Source organism: Polyodon spathula, chromosome 13, assembly GCF_017654505.1.
Source record: "Polyodon spathula isolate WHYD16114869_AA chromosome 13, ASM1765450v1, whole genome shotgun sequence".
NCBI classification, from domain to species: Eukaryota; Metazoa; Chordata; class Actinopteri; order Acipenseriformes; family Polyodontidae; genus Polyodon; species Polyodon spathula.
Genome location: NC_054546.1, coordinates 740,285 through 760,284, shown reverse-complemented (window position 1 = coordinate 760,284; position 20,000 = coordinate 740,285). Strand labels below are relative to the sequence as shown.

Below are 20,000 nucleotides of genomic sequence, written 5' to 3'. Positions count from 1 at the left end.
AATGAAATGGTCACCCAAAGCAAGGGGATTTCAGTCTGAAGCCCAAGTCAGTTAAAGTCTGAAATGTGTATAACACGGTGTTAGAACACTGGCCTAAGTATAAAAGTGTCTTTGTTAGATGTTCTCTGAGTTAACTAGCATGTTACCTAATTAACCTTTTGTCACCAATTATTATTAACAGGTGAGGGTCCATGATTACTATAAATATAGGTAGCATAGGCACAAGTTTGTCATTCATGAATGTAAGGGAGCAGAAAATGGCAAAATATGCTCAGATAAGCAAAGAAAAAAGACAGTTTGTAATTACTTTAAGAAATGAAGGTCCATCTTTAAGACAAATCACAAGAACTTTGCAAGTGTCTGTAACTGCTGTGGCCAAGACCATCAAACAATTTGAAGAAACTGGCACTCATGAGGACCGAACAAGGTCAGGCAGGCCAAGGGTGACCTCAGAATCAGAGAAGTCACAAGTTCATTCGAGTCACAAGTCTGCGAAACCGGCGATTAACTGCCCCTCAAATATAAGCTCAGTTAAATGCTACTAGAAGTACAGATGTGTCAGCATCAACTGTTCAGAGGAGATTGCATGAAGCTGGCCTAACTGGAAGAATTGCTGCAAATAAACCATTGTTAAGAGTGCAGAATAAGAGGAAGAGACTTGCCTGGGCCAAAAAACACAGAAACATGACGTTTGAGGAGTGGAAGTCGGTCTTATGGACCGTTGAGTCAAAATTTGAAATATTTGGTCCAAACGCAGAGTATTTGTAAGGCGCAGAGAGGGTGAGCGCATGAGTTCTGCATATGTGGTTCCCACTGTCAAGCATGGAGGAGGTAGTGTCATGGTCTGGGGTTGCTTTGCTGGTGACAGAGTTGGTGATCTTTACCAAGTCCATGGCAAGCTCAACCAGCATGGCTATCATAGCATACTTCAGAGGCATGTCATTCCATCAGGATTACGGCTAGTTGGGCAGTCCGTCATTCTTCAGCAAGATAATGACCCGAAACAGACCTCAAAGTTGTGCAAGAGCTACCTGGCGAAGAAGGAAAGTGAAGGACAACTCAATCTAATGACCTGCCCTGCCCAGTCTCCAGACCTCAATCCCATATAACTTGTATGGGACGAACTGGACCGAAGAGTCAAAGCAGAGCTACCCACAAGTGCCCTACATCTGTGGGAATTGCTGCAGAAGAGCTGGGAAGACATGTTGGGTGATTTCCTGCTGAAACTTGTTAACCGAATGCCTTGTGTTTGTGAGGCTGTTATTAAGGCAAAGGGTGGCTATTTTGAGGAATCCAAGATTTAGAGACAATTTTCTTGAACATTGCTTTGATACTCCTTAGGTTTTGTCTTGTATATTGTAACATGTGTTTTCATTTTCAAGTATTTACAGAAACGTATACAACGTAAAACATTTGTCAATTATGAAAAAAAAATGTAGTTTCCATCAAACTTTTGACTGGTAGTGTGTGTGTGTGTGTGTGTGTGTGTGTGTAATTTTAACTGGAGCATACTTTGTATGTCATTCAGCTAAAGTGATTTTGTGTGTTCAACTTTTCTATGCTTGTCATATAGCAGGCTGTTTAACGATATCTGTGTTTTAGTTGTGTCCAGATGAAGTTTGTGCTGAAATAGTTGTGGATTATTTAACATTGAGTCTTTTTTTAACTGTTTTAAAACGCCCAGTTCCTTACAGAATGTGCCAGACGTTCCAGTTGATTTTGTAGTTCCTCGTTCTGGTAAGTGATAAAAGTCTCCTTGCCTTGGCTAGACTACCAGTAGCGTCTCTTGAGATTGAACCTTAAGTGACGTTGCTGTGTTACTAAAGTTATTATTTTCACCCCCAAATGGCCACCTTCTTCGTTCAGCGCTTGTCATGTACAGTAAGTGAACGTGAAAGCAACTAAGATCCAGTCACTTTGGCAAAAGAAGGACGCTGCCGTCAAGCTTGCTGTGATGCTTTTTAGTTTTCAACAGGATTATTTTAATTAATTTGTGTTGAGGAGCATAGCCCTGCAGTGACACGAGAGAAAATAAAAGTGCACTTGTGACAAACATTTCAGAATCCCCCACAGGGGCTATTTGTCCTAGAATAAGGAGAAGGTCAGTCACTGCCAAAGGGCTCCAATGAGTGTTCTTTCCCCAGTTTCTATTTTCTTTGTCTTTTTTTTTCTTTATAATAAAGAACTAGCATTAAATATAGGCCCATAAGTTAAGCTTGGATTGAGAGAGGCTTCAGTGATGAAAGAAGCTTGTGATTTGAAATGGGTTTGATGGAACACGTACCCATGGAAAGTGAAGGGCATTCTGTATGGAGAAAATTGTTTGCATAACCACTTCAGAGAGCTTTCCTGAGACCTGTGTAGACAGCAAGCGTTTAGTCTTGTGTAAAGAGCCCTTCACATCTTTTCCATGTGGTGGTCAACCCTAAATAGTAATTGTGTCGGCTGCAATGGATATGTGATTATTGTTATTAGTAGTAGTAGTTGTTGTATTTATTTGTACATTACAAATGTAAGTAAAGGTTAATTTAACACAATAAAATAACACTGGTTCATTGTTATCACTTGTCTACCGTAGGTCTCATTTCAGAAGCCTGCTGCACGTCTAACTGAATGTGTCTTGAGAATGCTCTACAGTTTTAACAGAACTAAAAGGAGGCCATAATGCAGCCGATTGTGTACCTTATTTAACCTGTTTACCTATTAAATAAACTAAGAGTTTGCTGAAGAAGGACCTTTACCCTCAGCAGTTGTGTTTCCCTTTCACTTCCAGAGCGTGGGTTACAACCCACCTTGTATCAAAGAAACCAAAACTCATCTGAATGTAACAGTTGCACAGGTCATATATCGCATGTTTATAAAAGGTCTATTGGAGTGCATGTCTGCCTGCTCCCGGTCTTCATTGATTCAGTCAGCTGGGGTCCACTGGGGTTTGTTTTCATTTTGAAGGAGGTATGATTTAAAGCAGCACGAACCCCCATCACTGCTGCCTGGATGACGCCTGACTCATCAGTTGAGTCTGAATCTGATTCCAGTTTCCTTGACACCTGTGCTTTCTTCCAGTTCTGTTGTCAATTCTTTCTTTCTGCCAGTGCTTGTCTTCTTTCTATACCTTAAGGATATTATCTTAAATAATTGCTCTTCTTTGTTAGCCAGCTTTTTGGGTCTTCACGTCCTGGGTTTGTTAATTACAGATGATGTTTCTCTGTACTTGTTGATTATGCTTTGGATACCCCACCTTGAAAATCAAGTGATGTGAGCTCTTTCACTCAATGCTTTTTCTTTTTTTTTCATTATGCAAGTCAAGGTTGTTATAATAGTAGAAAACACTAGCGGAGGCTTTGAGTAAATTGCTGATGCCCATAAATCATCAGAGTAGAAAATGCAACATGTCTAAGACTTTTACACAGCAGTGTATGTCCTTTGCAGTGACAATTAATTTTTCACAGTTTACTGCAGAACATTTTGTGGGATCACAGGGAATAATAATGTGAGTAGGTGGAAATGATAAGTAGTCTCGTAGCAAAGGAGTGTATCTGAAATAAGTTGAGTAAACATGAGTACTGTACGATATACCTCAGATTGAAGGGTTCCTTGCTGTTGTCAAAGGGTTCCTTGTTCCCTAGAATTACTGTAACCCTTTGACCACGCCCCCTACACACTACTGTAACCCTTTGACCACGCCCCTGTGCATTATTGTAACCATTTGACCACGCCCCCTACACATTACTGTAACTCTTTGACCACGCCCCCATGTGTTATTGTAACCCTTTGACCATTCCCCTACTCTTTATTGTAACCCTTTCTTTCTGTGACGATAATACTACCATTGGATTTCTGAACATTCACATATTCCAAATTGTGTTTTTTGGTTTGGCTTCTGCTTTTCTTTTTCATTCTATAAATAATATACTGGGAAATTGCTTTGGGAATGATTTTCCTTGCTGATTTGCAAAGAAAGAAATCCTTTTTGTTTTATAAATATGAGTCTAACTTATCATGTCCCCGTCGTACCTGAAGTGATACGCTGCCATGGTGACTGCCATTCTGTGTTGACACCATGTGCAGCAGACACAGTGTTAGCTTTCCTGGAAAGTAGCTGCATTACATCGTTTGAGGTCATAGCTTTGTTCTAATCTACGTGTATAATGTAGTCAAAGTTCTACAGTTCAGTACAGTAACCGTACAGACATGTTTTAACAGGTACAAGTGTGTTAGCTGTTCCATCCGTTTGTGCTGAAGGAGTTAACTAACTAACTGATTTATTTATTTATTTACTTGCTCCTATTATGTCAGACTGCAAGTGTTATGTTGTGGTAACCCTACTTCTAATCACACTTAATTGGTAGAATAACCCTCTATAAAATTATAGGGGAGTCTGCAATTAAATTTAATGGCATTTTAATTACAAAGCATGTTCTTGCTTGTAACTCAGTAATTCGACAAATTTGATTCGTGGGTTTAAAACTGTGAAAGTTCATTGCGTCAGGTTTAAACTGATTGATTCAGTGTAACGCTCATCCCTTCCTTACAGCACTTGAATACAGGTAATAGTTTGAGTAAAGGGACTTTCACATAAGAGCACACATTTTTAAATCTGTGTGTCGTTCATAGACCAGGATCAGCTTGCTGGAGGAATAGTGTCATTCTCAACATATTTTCAGTAATACAATCAGCATCTGTTTCACATTGAACTGTTATTTAATGCATCCATCTGTGATAAAGAAAAATAGATCATTAATAATTAGTAACAAATAAATAAAAAGCATCTTACTGTGACTGGCTCATAATAGCTGTGCAGTATAACACGGGTTTCAGCTATGGATCGATTTTCAAGGGTCTAAGCAATAGCGAATCCATTACGCTGCCCTGGGAGTTTTAGCTTCTTAATTCACAAAATGGGTACTTTTACTGCAGTATAAAATCCTAATAAATTACTGCTCGCTGATGATGTTTCCAGCCACTCGCTGGGGGCTTTGTTTGGTTTGTCTCTTGAATCGGTGCAAGTTTAAATAAGATTTGAGACGAGACGAGGACAAATAGCAAAGCATGCCTGCAGGCAGAGTCTTGCAGCTCTCACATGCTGCTGCTGCACAGCGGGGTGAATCTGGTTGGGTGGATTCTCTTTCTCACAGCTCACACATGCTGCTGCTGCACAGCGGGTGAATCTGGTTGGGTGGATTCTCTTTCTCACAGCTCACACATGCTGCTGCTGCACAGCAGGGTGAATCTGGTTGGGTGGATTCTCTTTCTCACAGCTCTCACATGCTGCTGCTGCACAGCGGGTGAATCTGGTTGGGTGGATTCTCTTTCTCACAGCTCACACATGCTGCTGCTGCACTGCGGGTGAATCTGGTTAGGTGGATTCTCTTTCAGTCTTGCATCTCACACATGCTGCTGCTGCACAGTGGGGTGAATCTGGTTGGGTGGATTCTCTTTCTCACAGCTCACACATGCTGCTGCTGCACAGCGGGTGAATCTGGTTGGGTGGATTCTCTTTCTCACAGCTCACACATGCTGCTGCTGCACAGTGGGGTGAATCTGGTTGGGTGGATTCTCTTTCTCACAGCTCACACATGCTGCTGCTGCACAGCGGGTGAATCTGGTTGGGTGGATTCTCTTTGTCTTTCAGCTCTCACATGCTGCTGCTGCGCAGCGGGTGAATCTGGTTGGGTGGATTCTCTTTCAGTCTTGCATCTCACACATGCTGCTGCTGCACAGCGGGTGAATCTGGTTGGGTGGATTCTCTTTCTCACAGCTCACACATGCTGCTGCTGCACAGCGGGTGAATCTGGTTGGGTGGATTCTCTTTCTCACAGCTCACACATGTTGCTGCTGCACAGCGGGTGAATCTGGTTGGGTGGATTCTCTTTCAGTCTTGCATCTCACACATGCTGCTGCTGCACAGCAGGGTGAATCTGGTTGGGTGGATTCTCTTTCTCACAGCTCACACATGCTGCTGCTGCGCAGCGGGTGAATCTGGTTGGGTGGATTCTGTTTGTCTTGCATCTCACACATGCTGCTGCTGCACAGCGGGGTGAACCTGGTTGGGTGATTTCTCTTTCAGTCTTGCAGCTCACACATGCTACTGCTGCACAGTGGGGTGAATCTGGTTGGGTGGATTCTCTTTCAGTCTTGTAGCTCACACATGCTGCTGCTGCACAGCGGGGTGAGTCTGGTTGGGTGGATTCTCTTTGTGGTTGTTTGTCTCATTATGATATGACGGCATTCCTTTCATGTACCTAATGTAAACTTAGGCATGGTTTGTTGCATTGTCAGCACGACCGGATATTGTGCTTGCAATCGTTGAAATTAGATGAACTAAAAGACCAATTGTTTCTGTAGTTGTACATCAGTTAGAAGCCAAGTGTCATCTTAGAAGATAATATTTAATTGTTCACTAACCTAAATCTGCACTCTAAGTAGCAAGACCATTATGAAAGAATTAGACTTTGTCTATATTTATGTATATAAAATGGCAATAATCCTATTCATTGCATAATGGGGATTTGAGTCATTTTTACTCTCCATAAAAATTATCATTTTCAGACTGTAACATGGAAGATAGAGCTGTCCTTTGTGTTGTACAAAAAGCACTTCTTAACACACTATTAAAACCACCATAGATCTGAGCTATATAGAATACTGTACACCACATATCATGCTTTACACTATAAAAAGGACAGTAGATATAGGTGCTCCTCTTTCTTTACATCGTGACAACAGCAGGTTACAGTTCAGCATGCCCCCCCTCCCGACTTCCCCACATCTCTAACTCTGTGCTCTCTCTGTTTCAGCTGCTTCTTGTCCCTGCTTCTGGTCGCTGCTGTGGTTTGGAAGGTAAAACAGACCTGCTGGGCCTCGAGACGCAGAGAGGTAGGGTGCAATCTTTCAGGAACATTGGCTTGAGCTTGTGTCCATGTGGATGTGTACCTGGCAGTGCGGGAACTCTAACCGGTTCAAAGTTTATGGTTTAAGAATCCAGATGAACGATACGATGCAGTGAGGTGGCTGCTATTCAAAATAAAAAACAGAACTGATAATGTGACCTGATCGGAATAGCTTCATCATATTGCAAATAATGAAATGGCTAATGACTGAATAGCAATTTTCTGTATCGTCTCCCTCAGAATGATAAAGTAGAAGGTGTCTGTCCGTTTCACAGCTGTGCTAATTATGGATGTGAGAATTATTTTTAGGCTTGCTTTGTTAATATTCTTGCTAACATCAATTTTGGAGATGAGATCAAACATTCAAAACACTTTGATGTCTTCTACTCTCAATAACTGTGCCTAAGAACACTTTTACAGAGTTTTGCTTTGATTTGACTAATATGTTTGCTTTCCAGGAGAGATGCAAATGAAGGTATAGATAATGTAGCCTGTGTGTTTGTGAATATCACAGGCACCTTGTGTATGAAGCCGGGCTTGCCTCCACTGCCATGTTCCTGTTCAGTTTTCAAGTCCAGGATTAAGTGGTAATATACATGCTATGGCTCCACTGAAAGTGTTAAATTGATTTAATATTTCTTTATTATATCTCACTAATTTGTACACAAATGCAATTTCCTCATTCAATTACTAAAATCTCTTGAAACTTAGTTTTACTGAAGTACATGTACATGTTACAAATATATCAAGTTTCTTGTTACAACCTCGGTCTGGAACTTTGTGGTGTTCTGTTCAGCACTGATAGCTTCTAATTTTTAGCTTCTAACATTTCAGTCTGTTCTGCCTCTTGGCGATCACAGCAGTTATAGTTTATATACATTGAAATGCAGGTAGATATTTCCTGAAATGTTGTTTCATCCAAATAAAAGGCCCAGCAATCATTGATAGCCAAAGTGACGAAAGGCCACTGAAAGCCTTTCCTTACCTCCCAGGCCTTGAACAGGTAGCTTCTGCTGTGAGCGGATGTATTGTACACCTTGAACAGGTAGCTTCTGCTGTGAGCGGATGTATTGTACACCTTGAACAGGTAGCTTCTGCTGTGAGCGGATGTATTGTACACCTTGAACAGGTAGCTCCTGCTGTGAGTGGATGTATTGTACACCTTGAACAGGTAGCTCCTGCTGTGAGTGGATGTATTGTACACCTTGAACAGGTAGCTCCAGCTGTGAGTGGATGTATTGTACACCTTGAACAGGTAGCTCCTGCTGTGAGTGGATGTATTGTACACCTTGAACAGGTAGCTCCTGCTGTGAGTGGATGTATTGTACACCTTGAACAGGTAGCTCCTGCTGTGAGTGGATGTATTGTACACCTTGAACAGGTAGCTCCAGCTGTGAGTGGATGTATTGTACACCTTGAAAAGGTAGCTCCAGCTGTGAGTGGATGTATTGTACACCTTGAACAGGTAGCTCCTGCTGTGAGTGGATGTATTGTACACCTTGAACAGGTAGCTCCAGCTGTGAGTGGATGTATTGTACACCTTGAACAGGTAGCTCCTGCTGTGAGTGGATGTATTGTACACCTTGAACAGGTAGCTCCAGCTGTGAGTGGATGTATTGTATACCTTGAACAGGTAGCTCCAGCTGTGAGTGGATGTATTGTATACCTTGAACAGGTAGCTCCGGCTGTGACTGGATGTATTGTACACCTTGAACTGGTAGCTCCTTAGCTCCTGCTGTGAGTGAATGTATTGTACGCCTTGCTATTTGTTTCTGTGTTTAGTTGTCTACTGCAGGTGTTATGGATGTTAGTGGGCCATCACAATGATATGAAGGCAGTTTGTTCATGGAAACCAAAATAGTCCATTTGATTTGAGAACTGAGATTTGCATTTTGTTTTCGGACAGAGGAACCCAGTCTCTTCCAGGATCATTTGCTTCTGTACTGTTTAATTAAACCTCAGTGAGATTGCCTGTGCTTCTCCAACTAGGACATTCTGATGTGCTCCACTGGAATTCAGAGCTGGCTCTGGGCCACATCACTTATTATACAGGTGTGAAAAAATGACCCACCATACAGCCGAGACGCCGAGGGTCTTATGGGAGGCTGTAGCGTAGCTGCTCCTGTTCATTTAATATGAACAATATTTGTCTCGGAGAGAAGCTTTTCTGATCTGACTGATCCTAATGGATGAATAAAGATTTGCACAGCTTTCTTCTGATCCAAACTGAGCCACAACATAAAAGTAAATGAATCGCAGTCAAGAATTCATTACCATTTTATTGTTTTTGACGCAATAGCTGATACAGTATTGGGGGGGGGGTTGAAATAGGAGACGGGGCTGTGAAAGTGAAGAAGAATGCAAGAATAACAATGATGAACCAGCGGTGTGTAAAAGGATATTAGAGATGCAGAGATGGTTCAATACAGAAGGCAACTAGAAATACTGGCACAGATGCCAAGTCACAGAGAAAAACGAATGGCTTTGAAAATGTAAACAGGATTGCACACTTGAAAGATACAGAGTGCTTATATGATGCGCATCTATAGAGCGGTGTTCAGACATGGCATTCATTGCGTGCATGATTCAAGTAACTGCTATCAGCTCATAGCAGGTGACAGAGACCTAACACTTTGCACATCACTGTGAACGTGGTCTTTTACTTGCATCTTTTTGGGAGAGGGGAGTTAAAGCAACCTTCAGAGATGGATCAGAAAACTGATGTTTTACAGAGAATCTGTTTTGCTCTGGCTGTTACTGTAGACTACATATTTATTATGAAAATATATTGATATTTTCTAAAATGAGCAGCAGTAATAAAGTGAAATAACTTGTAACGGCAAACTTTGGAGCTTCTAAGATCACATTCTACTCATTTGCTATTAATCAGAATGGTTTTCATCACATCTTGGGTGCATTTAGCATGTACTAGCAAGATAATATTTGCGGGCATGTTGCATGTATGAGAACATGGGAGACAAACGTATGCATTGTCTTTTAAAAGAGGTTCAGAGCATCTAGAGGTGATAATCATTAATCACCCCCACTAGGTTTTAATGAAGGTTCTGTCAATGTCAAAGAGGAGCAGACTTAGAAATATCACAGAACACATGATTACAACAAAGGCATGAAATAAATTGCCAGAAACATGTTTTAATACAAGGCCGCTGTTACATAGCCAAACATGAATTGTATTTTTGATTTGTGAATTACTTCATAAAAGATATGAACATATGCAAACACAAGCATGGAGGAGACAGACCTGAACAAAAATCCAAATTGGGCAATGTTTCAGTATGAAATGGGTATGTTTAATTGTAGATACATGCAGCAGATAGAAACGATTCTTGTGAAATGTTTTAAGCATCTCGTACATTTGTTTTCTTTTCTTTTTCTTTTGTGAAGGTAGTTGGCACGCACCTCAATGTGTTTGTAATCAGCAGTTCACTCCTCATGTCCTGTGTGATTCACTTTATCTTCAGTCACTCGTGTGTGTGTGCAGGCAATCCTGTTCCAATGGCATTCTGACATGCTGATGCCCACATAAGGAAAAGACAATGCTGTGTAAAATGTTCCACTTCCTCTTTGTTTTTTATCAGAATGTCCCGAGGTGCCAGAATACTGGATCAGTGATTGGTTGGGCTAGAATAAGCTCAATATATTGATGAGCATAAACATGAACTATAAAGCTAGTCTACAAAGTGACATGTGAGGTGCTACAATTTTCTAAAGGGGTTTTAAGGGCAAAGCTGCTTCTTTGTGAAACTGTGGCATTTGTAACAGTATCACAGGATTTCATATAATAATTTACATGGAGGTCAGTCCATTTGCTGTGTACTTTATTGGGGGAAATGTGTACAGTAGATACGAGGAAGAGCAATACATGTGATGATAAACTACCCAATTCAAACCCGGAACAAACAGAAAAGTTAGCTTTGTGTACTGTACCTTACCATTTCTATTTAAAACTCCCTTTCAGTCTCCTGCTTGTGTGTATGCTAATGAAATATTCAGGTGTGATTTAATGCATTTAAATTGGTGTTTCTTCACCTAAGGCACCACATTTTAAAAAAGTGAAATATGGAAATACACAGGTGTCACTTGGGTATTCTACCTTTTTATCATACCGTGAGGTAGATAGATAGATACATTTTGACGTGGATCACTTTATGATATTAACTGGTATCCTAAGAGGCAACAGAGCAATAAGAGCAATAACTTTCATGAAGTTAAAAAGTATTTAAAACAAAACAAACTTTCTATCAACCCTCGATATTGGTTAATATTATTATTTCACATTCTAATAGAGATGTGATATTCCACGGCGCCTGTTTCCTCTGCTGTCTCAAAACCTCTGCATCATGCACATCTCTCCTTGCTGTTTCTCCTTTCTGCATGCAAAGTGATATTATCAACATTATCAATCAGAATGGTACTGGGTTACGGTTGACAGTGATCTGTTTTACATCCCAAGAATATGAACGGGTTTCATGATTGGAGTTGTTGATTAATGATTTGTTCAGGAGCCTGGGGTATTATAAAGCAGTCTGCACCATACTTAAAATTTGTAGGGTTTTTTGGTGTGTGGATAGCCCTGAAGCTGGGTCACGTCCAAATTGAACTAAATGGGTGCTGTTCAAATGCCTAGCAATCTCTGGTAGTGTGACATGTTTTCATCCGCACCAGGAGACCAGCTTGTGAAACTCAATCTCGTTCCGATATCGGACTGTCTCCGTCTACAGTCCCATCTGAAAAGTTACCGGGGTAATGTCCTCCATCAGCTGAATGGCTCTGCTGTCGGTGGAAATGAGTGGTAATGCAAGAAAGGTAATGCAAGACCTTGGGGATCATTGACTGGGTTCAGTCGAATCTGTAGTGGAGCTGTAGATAAATTATAGTTTCTCTGTTCTCTTGCTAGTTGATAACAGCAAGGGCCTTGGGCATTCCCTCATGCATTTAGCTTTTTTTTGTTGTCAGAATTTTAAATCCTGATATTACAGCACATCAATAAAAAGCGACTGATTAAACAAAAATACCAAAAGATTAGCCAGTTCTGAAACAGTGAGGTTTTGAAAGTTGTCAGCGGTCAAACGCCCCCACAGATGAGATGTAAATATTCACTGTAGAGGTAAAACCGTGGTGTGCCGAGGCAGTTTGTATTCAGATTGCATAATAGTTCTAATAAGCATGGTGTTTGTCACAGTATATATAAATAATGTGAATACAGAATGGTGTGGTTATCATCCCCCAGCGAATTCCAGTATTATACAAATCAAGAATTACAAAAATTCTAAATTCAAAGCATTCTAAAGCTCTGTCAGATGATTTCAAGCTTCTACAGCCATAGGCAATAAAGACATTAAAATCTTAATACTCCTTTCAGACAGAGATGCAACGACTAACCAGATTAGGACGGCTCATTTAGGCAGATGAATTGCACTTTTGTTCCTTCATGTCTAACATGGTTGTAACATCGCAGCCTTTGTTGGGATTATGAAGGCCTCAATCACTCCTTTAATTCAGCGCTGGCTCCTCTGTTCCTGATTTCACACTGCACAGTTTAGCTTTCATACCCAAGCAGGCTACGTTGCTAATGAGGAGAAGATTGGTGGTGCGATTTAAAGGTCATACCGCGCATATGTTTCATGATTAGCACCTCTGAAGACTTCTTTTTAAAAAACGTTTAAAACTGAACAATGGGCCTGGGATAAATCTAGTTATAAATGTGGTTTGTGAAATTAAATACAGATTGCAGAAGTAACTCATTTGAAAATAAATTGCAGAAAGTACCTTTTTGAAAAGATTTAAATATGGTTTGTGGAAAGCAAGTATTATTTGAAAATATTTAGATATGAGTAAAGTAGCTGAAATACATTGAAATACTTTAAACTCTTCATAAATATGTAACTGTGACATACAGCAAGCAGCCTGATTATTATCCTGCATTGTAAGCAGGTTAAGCCTTATCCTTGTTAACCACTCATTTATCTTTTGGAAACCTGCTCTATTGCAATTAGATTTAATTTGGTCAATTCGTTGAAATATTTGAATATTTTATTTCAGTGGGTAAATATTTGAAAACAATGAAATATTGTTAACCTCTGATTTAAGGGCCTGTTTTGAAGTTATTAAATTGAACATGGTGAGCATTTTCCTCGTTAGAAATCCTCCTCAACCATCATGTGGTAATTGCAGGACTTGGTACATAATTATACATTTAGGGTAATGATTAGGTTTTGTTTTTTGATTATTCATTAACGATTTGGGAATAGTTGAAGACATTGTGACGGAGCATTGTCTATAAAGAATGTGGAAGAGACTTAATCTTTTTTTTTTTTTTTTTTTTTGGTCATTATCAGTGATGAAGAGCAGGATTGCTTGAAGACACAATTTATTATTTATTTTTCTTTTATAGTTTAAGGATAGCATTCATAATGTGTGTAACTCCCATCGTGATGTACACATTGCATAAGGTCTAGCTCTGTGACAGTCATGATGACCTACACACGTTCATTAAAAATGGTTATTACTAAGACACTACGCAAATAACCTCCAGAGTAGTCTGCACCTGCTTAAACAGGTTAATGTGCCCCTTGAAAGCAGCGCAATCACTCAGAGGTGAACCATAAATACTGCTTAACATCAAGTGAGGCTTTTGAGAGCAATCACTCTTGTGACGACCTCCAAGTACAATTCTGCCAAGTTATTTATGTTTACCTCTTATCATCCCTTAACCTAGCCCACTCTCTTACAATACCATTTGTAAAAAATGAGTCTATAAAACTGAGCTCTAGTGCGTGTGTTCCAAATCCAATTTAAAAGAAAAATAAAATGGTATAAAATGTCAGGAAATTGATATTTTTTCTAATATGAGAAGGCCTTAAGATGTAGCTTTTAAAAGTGTGGGATCTGTATGCACAGTGTGGTGTCAATCGACTGACCACGTTTTTTAAATGTATGAATTACATCAAGCAAGACTGTGTATCATTTATTAATGGGATCCATTCATACCACTTTAGTTTGACTTGTATAGTTTGCCATTTCCTTTTCTAGTATTGGTTTTACCATTTCTTTTACTGTGTGTCATGATAATGTGGAGGAAGTAAGGCTCAGCTAAGATATGCTGCTTTCCGATCGTGCACATCCTCCACTACAAATATGAAACAGACTATATTTTCCCCCCAGTCAGATTACAGTATAAAGCAGCACAAAAGAAATTAAAATAAAACTGCTGAAAGTATTATTATATTTTCTTTTAGACAACAAAACACTCTGATGTGTCTAGCCTCAAAATTAAGTCTCAGTTCATCCCAGGACAATTAGCAGTATCGCACACATTTTCCCTTGTCTTGTTTTCACCCACAGCTCTCTTAAGCCATTGTGTCCAGCGTGAGTCATTGATGCAGTCACACCACCTGAGACGTTGTCATACCAGCTGGATCATACTGGGTAGGAAGCAGGTCACCTCACTCTGAAGGGCTTGTGTTCTTGATCGTGAAGACTGATCTGAAGAAGAGAAAAATAACTTTCCCACCGTCAGATTCTTTCCAAGCAGGCTCATCCAGGGCACTGTTAGACCTCTCATGTAGACTAGGAGTCTTTCCCCTATCAGATTCATCCAGTGCAGTGTTAGACCTCTCATGTAGACTAGGAGTATCCTCAAACAATTCCTCCATTACTCTCTGAAGCTTTTTTCCTTTATTTTTCTACTCCCCAATAGCATTGTTATTTCAAGCTTTATATGCTGCTATTGATAAGCAGGGCTTTCAGACAATGAAGTGAAGCACTCAGGATTTTCTTGGCATGATCTGAGCTCTTGCATCCTGTCAGGCGTGTCCTCGTGCGTGTGCATGCGTGTGCATGCGTGTGCGTGCATGTGCGTACGTGTGTTCCACAGATGATTCTTTCAGTGGCTGTGAGAAGAGTGTCTCCTCCTGGACACGGAGCTGGGAATCCCTCCTGATCACATGGGTACTTTATGTTGACTTTCCTTTGAGAGCTTACTTTTGGTTGAAAATTAATTGTTTTAATTTGAAATTAATTTCCTGTGCTTGTGTGTGCACAAAGGAATATGAATATCCCTCTATTAGCGCGTGTGTCAAAGACCGGAGCTTTGTGTTTGGATCAATATTTTCCCCCACTAATTGCTGCGGGCTCGCTTTCTGATGAATAAGTACATTCTGGATGTGCTACTGTGAGAAGCAGCTATTACATCAGATCTTTTGAGAATAATTCATTTTAACCCTATGCTTGCCTTTTCGTTGTTTGATTGAGGTACGATGAAACTGCACAGATGTGGCCAAGTGTTTTTATAGTTTTTATTTTCTGTTCTTCCTGTTTTTTCATATTGGTTTGTGTGTGTACATAATGTACTGAAAATGAGAACAATTAAGTTTGTAAATATTACGACTCAGTTTTCTCCTTTTTGAGTATTTCACTACAACTATGCAAAGAGAATGCACTATAGTGTTGCCTTGCCAGTTTTAATGTCTATTCTTTGGAGCGCTCTGAAGTGCTGTTGTGTGAGGCTTATGGATATGATGATGCCCCCTCTCCACCCAGACTCCTTTTTGAGCTGTGAGTTACACAAAACAGTTGTATTTTTTCATGTGCCAGAAAAAAATCTAAAGATGTTCTCTTGGGTCTCCCCCCTCTCCCCAACATGTGAACCATTCCAAGCCTTTAACAGTGGAAAGATAAAGGAAAAGTGATTCCTTTACTAAACAGGCTTCACAAACAGACAGATACAGCAGCATTAACTGTAAGCGAGACAGCATTGCCACTTGACCGAGGTGACTGTGAACAAGGACAGACTTGTCACATTGGCAGGGTCATTACCCCAGTGGAATGCCTACAGGAGCATGAGAAAGATGGGACTGCTTAATATTCTCAGCTAGTGCAGGAATTGTGTCAGCAGAAACCTCAAAATGGTAGCGCTCATGCAGTACAAAGGGGCAGTGTTAAGTCTATACTAGATTGAATACAAAACACTCTATTAATAATGAACAGCAATTTTTCCAACGGATATGCATAGCTACTAAATCTTTTTTTTTTTTGCCTTTAGGTGTATTGCAGCCCTATCGGAATTCGTAATTGCTGGTAGAAAAAGTGATTGTATCCCTGTGATAGAATCGAGTATGAATTTGCTAAGATGGGGTCACGAGACTTGTTGGTTTCCTAAACCTTGGAGGCATTGGCTTCATACTTGGTACACAGCGATATTCTAAGATTCTCCCTTTCAAGTTTCATTGCATGCAATGAAAATAAACCCTTTTGGTGCTGGTTCTCAAAGCCTCGGATGCTGCAGAAAATATTTGAGGTCGTGACTTCTTATTTGCAATAATTGCCCAAGGTGTAGTCCAAAACATACCAAGTTTTAAATCTACCAAAGCATTCAGTATGTACTTTTATGGATACATTGCATATGCTGTAAATACATATCAGATTATGCCAAAAGAAGATGTTTGATTTTGCCATCATCGCTTTGTTTCAGCATTGTAAATTGAGATGGATGAAGGGATTGGTTTCTAACCAAACAGTTCAGAACTTGAATGATGGATTGTCATTTGACAACATCATTGATCATCAAATACAAATTGGTACTGTAAATGCTGCAGGCATTTGCTCTGCACACTGCACAGCATTCATTTAGGAAGGGTTTCCAGCAAGTAACGATCTTGTGGAAGGAAAGACTTGAGTTATCCCTGCTAATCTATTTCTTTCAAATCGTGAGCCAGATAATTCCCACTATACATACTCCTTCTTAATTGCATAGTTCTGATAATCAGTCCTCCAAAGTAAAGGTTCCTGGTCGTACCTAGCATTAATACTTTTTTTTCCTTTCATAAGCCTAATTTATATAGAACCTTATTAATTTTAATAAGCAGCTGTGTTGTGAGCGCAACTTCTCATTAAAAAACAAACTGTAATGGGATGACTACTTTGTCATCAAATATTAAACCTCTAAAATGCTAGTTAGTGCTTGCTGGGGACTGATGACATTTGTGGGAACCGTTTTCTTAATCAGTTACTCATGGTCAAACATGCAACTTTCTGATTTTGTTTATGGCTTTAATTAAATTAAAAGAAACAGTGAAACTATCATCAAACACTGATGTCATTATAAAATGACAGAACATTAAAGTGAGAATAGAGGAGAGAAATACTGTAGGATTGTAACCCTTAGTTCAGGAATATTTGCCGGCCCATTCAGGAATCCTCATAGTCGCATTTGCAGAAAGTAATTGATCATATTCTAGCCAAATGCAATCTGACATGTGTATAGCAGACTAGTGTGTGCAATGCTTGATGAAGATCGGAGCAGAATTACCATGAAGAGTGTGATAGACCGACGGACCGACACAGTCAAGGCATAAGGGTGCCACATTTCTAAATGAGGAATAAAATGCTAACTTTTGCAATAACCAGATGGATAAAGTAAAAATAAGGACTTTGAGTTGACTTTATACTGTAGGTCACTTGCTTCCACTGTTGGGTTTCTGAGAATACAATCTGTATTGGCTGAAGAATGTGAACATTGTGGTTCTGTCTCATGTTTTCACTGTTAGACTGACTGGCTTGTAAATGTTAAGAGCTGTGACTTGGGGTTGCCCAGGAGTGTTACAGTTCAGAGGCCTGAAGTTTTGAGAGCTCTCCTCATTTCCAGAGTGGAAAGCGGCTGTGATTTCTCTACTGTGGCCTCTCACAGGCTTTACCTTTTCAAAGGCAATGTGTTGGATTCTCTTTCACACTGCAGACTCACCTTGCAGCCGCCTCAGAGCTACAGCGTAGGAGGACAGCGCAGCTCCCAGCAACTTACAGGCAAGCCTGCAGGGGTCGCTGGCGCGCTGTGAGCCGAGGACACCCTGGTCAACCTAAGCCGCACCCACCCCCGGGCAGCGCTCGACCAATTGTGCACCGCCCCCTGGGAGCTCTTGACCACGGTTGCAGTTTTATAGCATGGACTCGACGTCACTCCACGCAAAGCACCTTTACCAGATGCTGTAATGTTAATGTTTGAAGTGAGTAATGGCCGTGCACTCAGGTTTGTTTTGGACATGTGTTTCATGGCAAAGCTTGTTTCTTTTCTTCTTCCAGAAACAATGATAGCACGTGCATTCTTCCCCTAGAGGGTATCTGAGTACCACTCAGTTTATAAATTTGATCAAAGTGTGTAGCATGAGGACTTGTCTGTTTCTTCAGTGCTTTGAACAGGACAAACAGTAGCCACTTCTTAAATGCGTTTTGAGATTCCAACTGACAATTATCTCTAGAGTATTTTCCCTAATCTAATGCAAGAAGCTGTGCAATAGGAGTCTTTTATTGTCATGCCGGACAATGCATTTGTTTTTTCTTCAATATTCCCATTAGGGGATATGTTTGTGCTCTTCTTCCCCTCAATGTGAAAATGTCGATACTGGCAATTTGGGAAATTCTCTGGCAAGCAATAAGGCAAAGGGATACAATGGAGAGACAGACTGCATTCAGACGACAAATCAATAAACTTTTTTTTTTTGTTGGTTTGTGGTTGTTGAGGTCACTGTTTTAAGAATTAAAAATAAATAAATAAATAAACCGGATTGATTTAATCTACGTGTGAGTCTGCCCAGCACAGCACATTCAGTTTGGTAAGCAGCAACGCATGACAGGGTGTGCAATAGTTCTGGCATTACTGCTCTGCCTTGTTGCAGTTTGAGGTGTGTATTCTGTCTATAAAAGGGGCAATTAAAAAACCACAGCATTGAGTGTGCACACTGATTACAAAAGTAGATCAAACTGTGCGGTGGTGCAAACATTCCTGCATGTGATGACTAAGAACCACTTACTTTACCCTGACATTTTATAAAACAAAATAAACAACAGCAGTAAACCAGCATACTCATGTTTTGTTACAGCTGCAATATAGGTCTGTTTTCTCAGTTAATCTATGTTAATGCATTTAAAATAGAGTTGCAGATCATTATTTAATAGAAAACCTGGAGCATTCTTTTTGTGGGTCCAAGGAGATTCAGTGGGATTATACTAACAAAGCTGTCAGTCTTAAAGCTACTAATTCCCAGTATCTAATGTACTATTCATTTTTAATGCATAATAGCTGTATCACTACAGACCTTCAAATATAATGGAAAAGACAAGTATCTCTTTTTAATAACTTTCTAAGTTTATGTTGGCAAACTTTTTTTTCTTTCAAGGCTTTCAGAGTATTCATTTGGAATCATGTGATCTTCTGCCATTTGAGGCAATTAACTCGAGATCTGCCCTTCGCAGTGTGAAAGAGTACAGAAGTGGAATTTGGAAGCAGGCATCCTCGTGCAGCTGTCAAGCCTTGAGATCAGTGGGTTCTCAGTGGAAGCTCTGAACTGTGAACTGCTGTGTCACATTTCTGATAATAGAAACCCCCAGGTCAGAAGAGGAGAGGAATGAGTGAATGAAAGCTTTATTATGCTGTACCGGAGGGCAGGTGGAATTAGGCTAAGAAAGAAGGTGTAAAGCTGATGGGAAAACATATTTTAAAGGGAGGGGTAATGAGAGCTCAACACATGACTTAGTGACTATGTGTCGTGCAAAAGCTTCCCACCGTGAGTGGACTAAGCGAGATCTGTTAATGAACAGAGAGCAGCCAGGATGGAGAAGACGAGGAGTTATCTTTGTTTTACATTACTGTGAATCTCATCGTGTGGAGTCAAGTCTACATGTAGCCTCTTTGCTTGATAGTTTTTGGAGGTTTTCTCATTGATCCACATTAACAGCCTGTAATAAAATAGAGTGGAGAAGATTATTAATGGCGTTTCCTATACCTTGTCAGTCTTACTGCAGTGACTATATGTATTACATCCAAATGACTGCCTTTATACAGATATGTTTTTATTGTATTACTTTTTCTGAATTTTGTATTATTTAGTGGTATAAACTTGAAGTAAAACGTTTGTCACACAAAAAAAAAAATAAACGCATAAAGTAAATAACTTTATTTTGACTGACTCTGGCAGTATAACACGACCTGCTGAGTTTTTTTTAATAAAGCGAATCTGTAAAGTTGAATGCACAGTACTGTAGATCTTGATGGTATATCTTTTTTTAGATTGTTGTCGTGTGGGTTTTGTTATTAAA

At 40.0% G+C, this 20,000-nt stretch overlaps 1 protein-coding gene across 4 annotated transcripts in view; it reads left to right on the top strand.

Moving 5' to 3' along the window:
- The window catches only part of LOC121326006 (attractin-like protein 1), a 175,064-nt gene that overhangs the window by 97,968 nt on the left and 57,096 nt on the right, over positions 1-20,000 (top strand). For all 4 annotated transcript variants that reach the window (XR_005951405.1, XM_041269138.1, XM_041269139.1 and 1 more), the window contains exon 26: positions 6,798-6,876. Coding sequence is in view for 3 of the 4 variants with exons in the window: in XM_041269138.1 (XP_041125072.1) it covers positions 6,798-6,876 (79 nt within the window). In the remaining variant the exon portion in view is untranslated. The remainder of the gene's footprint in view (positions 1-6,797; positions 6,877-20,000) is intronic.